The following is a 3,177-nucleotide window of genomic DNA, read 5'->3' as shown; positions in this document are numbered from 1 at the left end:
TGTCCTGCTGATTATGTTGGAGTTCTAAGACTCTAGTTTTTTAGGCTGGATGGAGCCAATTAGTAGTGGCAAAAATGGTGTTGCATCAGGCCAAAATTTCAGGATACCAGCACAGTGGTGTTGGTGCCAACAAAACTGTTTATCTCCTGTTTTGTCGTTTTTCAGCAATGAAAATAAGAAGCTCTTGCTCCTTCTATAAACATAACGAAAATTAAAATAATAATAATAAGAGAGGTGGATTACCGGGAGAGCCACAAGGTCGAACACCTGGTCAGCGCATGCTGCAATGGACTTGTCTGCGATGATGCGCGTCCCATAGGAAGCCTCAACCTCGAGGCCGTCCTCCACAGAGGCCAGTGTTACATCAGCGCCCGCTCGCCTGAGGACACCGGCTAGGATGACTGCCTCCATTTCTTCCGTGCCCATGGCAATGGGCACAAGAACCTTCACAGTAAAAAACAGAAAGTCAGGTTCTTGACACTGTCAAAGAGAAAGGTAACAAGTGGAGACCAGACCTTCTTGGGAGATGGCGGCAACGAGACTGCCATTGCGGTGGTGGAAGGAGAAAGAGCCGCTCGCGTGATGGAGCGGAATGGCGGTGTCCGCCGGTGAGGCGGGGCATAGTGGGTTGGTGTATGTGGCGGTAGCCGAATTGCCATGGCAGTAAGGGAAGTCAGGGCGAGAAGGGGTTTAGACGCTGAGAGCATTAGAATTTGGAGTTTGGAGATGAACAAAATGCAGCCAATAAATATGCAGCCTTTCCGCCGTAAAGCACAAGCAAACTGATGTAGCTACGGCACCCTCGCGGGCACGCCCTCGTTCTGACTGCAAAATGGAGAGAAAGTGCAGATTTAGCTAGACTTTTAGATACACAAAACTGCAACATGATATCTTTCAGTTCAGATTTGATAACTAAAGTATGAGGCGTCGTAGATAGATCACAGATACTATGAGAGAGAGAGAGAGAGAGAGAGAGAGAGAGGCTCATAACTCTAGGTTTGCTTACCTTTCTCTCATAACTCATATCTCTAGGCATGGTCAATTAATCCATGTTGTATAAACAATAGGTTTACTTACCTTTCTCTCACTGCAGTTCCAGAGAGCACTCCACCACAGGGATGCACAGCCCTGTGGTTCCTAGACAACCTTGATCTTTTGTATTCAGTACGCCTGAAGTGGGGAATCTGGAAATGGAAGTGATCACATACCACATATAAATAAAAAGGTAAAATTCCCAGCACGAAAATGTTGTCTCAACTTAAACAAGCATGAGAGGCTTCTATGAAGCAGCACATTTCATTCAAAAAAGCCAAATGAGCAAATGGATCTGTTAAATTCATGAAGGGGCCAAATGAGTAATACATTCAGAAGCCAAGTATTTTGAAAGTGCAGGGGCACTTAGGACAACAGAAAACAAAAAATTGGGTGTGACAACTTGGTATGGTGATCACATAAACGACTTTTGACTACCAAGATAATGGAATGAATGTTTCTCAATTCTTACAATCCAAGGAGCACATACAAACAATCAGATTGATACAGATGCATGGGATCAATATCAGCAAAGCAAACTCTCCTCAAGAGGATAATTAGCATACATTCAACAAATGTGAGCAATTAAGTGTTTCAACATACATTACTGACGTAATAGTTTTTAGAGTCTAAAGGCACTACTAGAAACAAATACTAGCAATGATCAAACCATAAAATAAATACTATGGTTGAGCTACTGTGGAAATGCAGCATCGCTATCCTGAACAACCTGCTGACAATGTACATCATCAAACCAACTGTCGGACAACAATTACGGGGAGGCATCGCCGGAGACGGGGCCGAACAAGGTTCCCTGGCTTGGAGGCGTCGCGTCATCGCCGCTCTGCTTGGAGGCTAGGGTTTCAACCCGGCTCCGTGGCAGGTTGTTGAGGCTGGAGGTCTCCTCCAGTTTGGTTGCGCCAACTCCGTCCACTCCGTCCCTGCCGCCCACCGCTTCTGTCACCTCAAAGCGGGCAGAGGAGAAGTTTGGGCGTAGTTTTAAAAACCTGACCGGTGATCAAACCGGTTAGGCCTTTGGTTCAGGTTTTCACCGGTTCACCGGTTCAATGTCTGGTTTTAAGCCATAAAATAATACTATGTATTTAGCAATAAATACTGCAATCAATGGATAGAAACATGTAGAAAGGCATGGCAGAGTAATCAGTATTTGCATCTCAACAAATAATATGGCACATATGTACAAAAGAATACACCATACTGCCAAAGTACCAAGTACCAACCAACAGTAGCAGCAAGTGACAGTTTGACAAACAAAACTACGCGCCTATGCCTCCGTCCAGCATACAAGCACAGAAAATAGAAATATCGCTCACGTACAGCCAAGTAGCCAGCAAGCGTCAAGGCATCGATGCATCAATATTTCAGTACCAAGTTAGTAAAATAGCCTTATACAGTCATACTTCGGCGACTAGTAATCGGGGAAGTGAACAGACAGGATATCCATATCCACAGAGCTGTACAGGACAGCAAAAGCATCATAGTTCATAGATGGAGACATGAGAAAAATGGGGACCGAGAACGGACAGCGGCGGCTACCTCTGGAGTCCTGGACTCGGCCGATGGCGGCGTCGCCAAGCCCTGAAATTAGGCAACGTCGGCGCGTCCCCCGGAAACCTCGGACTGGAGTGGTGGGGGGCGGCGTCCCCGACCTAGAGCTGGAGCCTCGATTCAGCCGTAGAGCGGCGGCGGCGTGGACTAGCTGCGGCGGTGGCGGCGTCGGGCACGGGCTCGGTGCGGCCACCAAGCACAGCCAGCGCCGCGGGCCGGTGGGCGGGGCTGGCGGGGATGGCGGAAAGGGGGATAAGAGCGGGGAAAAGAATTCCATGAGAGTCTCACTGATTAGTAGGCGAGATCCATTCTGATGGATGACACGTAGCATTCACAAATCACAAAGTACTAGAAGAACGCCCGTGCGTTGCAACGGGGCCACATTAACTTTAAGAGTTCAATATTACGACATTGGCGACTTTTTTTACCATCAAATCTTCACACACACAGAACCACACTCTCCCTCCCTCTTCCTCACTCTCTATCCCCGTCTCCCTCTCGCTCTAACACACACATATCCATCTTATTGGGTACGGGACCATAATCCATCTATTTCACACATACACGCTAGTGCAT

General features: G+C 47.3%; 1 protein-coding gene across 3 annotated transcripts in view; it reads right to left on the bottom strand.

The window, feature by feature from the left end:
• LOC123155467 (protein DJ-1 homolog C) overlaps positions 1 to 2,879 on the bottom strand; it is a 10,557-nt gene extending 7,678 nt beyond the window's left edge. Inside the window, exons 1-5 of one of the 3 annotated variants that reach the window (XM_044573645.1) lie at positions 2,590 to 2,879; positions 1,763 to 2,103; positions 1,078 to 1,184; positions 516 to 825; positions 244 to 444 (exon numbers count right to left, since the gene is read on the bottom strand). In XM_044573645.1, coding sequence (XP_044429580.1) covers positions 244 to 444; positions 516 to 707 — 393 coding nt within the window. In that variant the 5' untranslated portion in view covers positions 708 to 825; positions 1,078 to 1,184; positions 1,763 to 2,103; positions 2,590 to 2,879. The remainder of the gene's footprint in view (positions 1 to 243; positions 445 to 515; positions 826 to 1,077; positions 1,185 to 1,762; positions 2,104 to 2,589) is intronic. The other 2 variants (XM_044573646.1, XM_044573644.1) reach the window with 2 other exon arrangements.
• Positions 2,880 to 3,177: the final 298 nt, after the last annotated feature.

Source organism: Triticum aestivum, chromosome 7B (assembly GCF_018294505.1).
Source record: "Triticum aestivum cultivar Chinese Spring chromosome 7B, IWGSC CS RefSeq v2.1, whole genome shotgun sequence".
Lineage (NCBI taxonomy): Eukaryota > Viridiplantae > Streptophyta > Magnoliopsida > Poales > Poaceae > Triticum > Triticum aestivum.
Note: the sequence above shows the minus strand (reverse complement) of the source record. Positions and strands in the feature narration are given on the sequence as shown.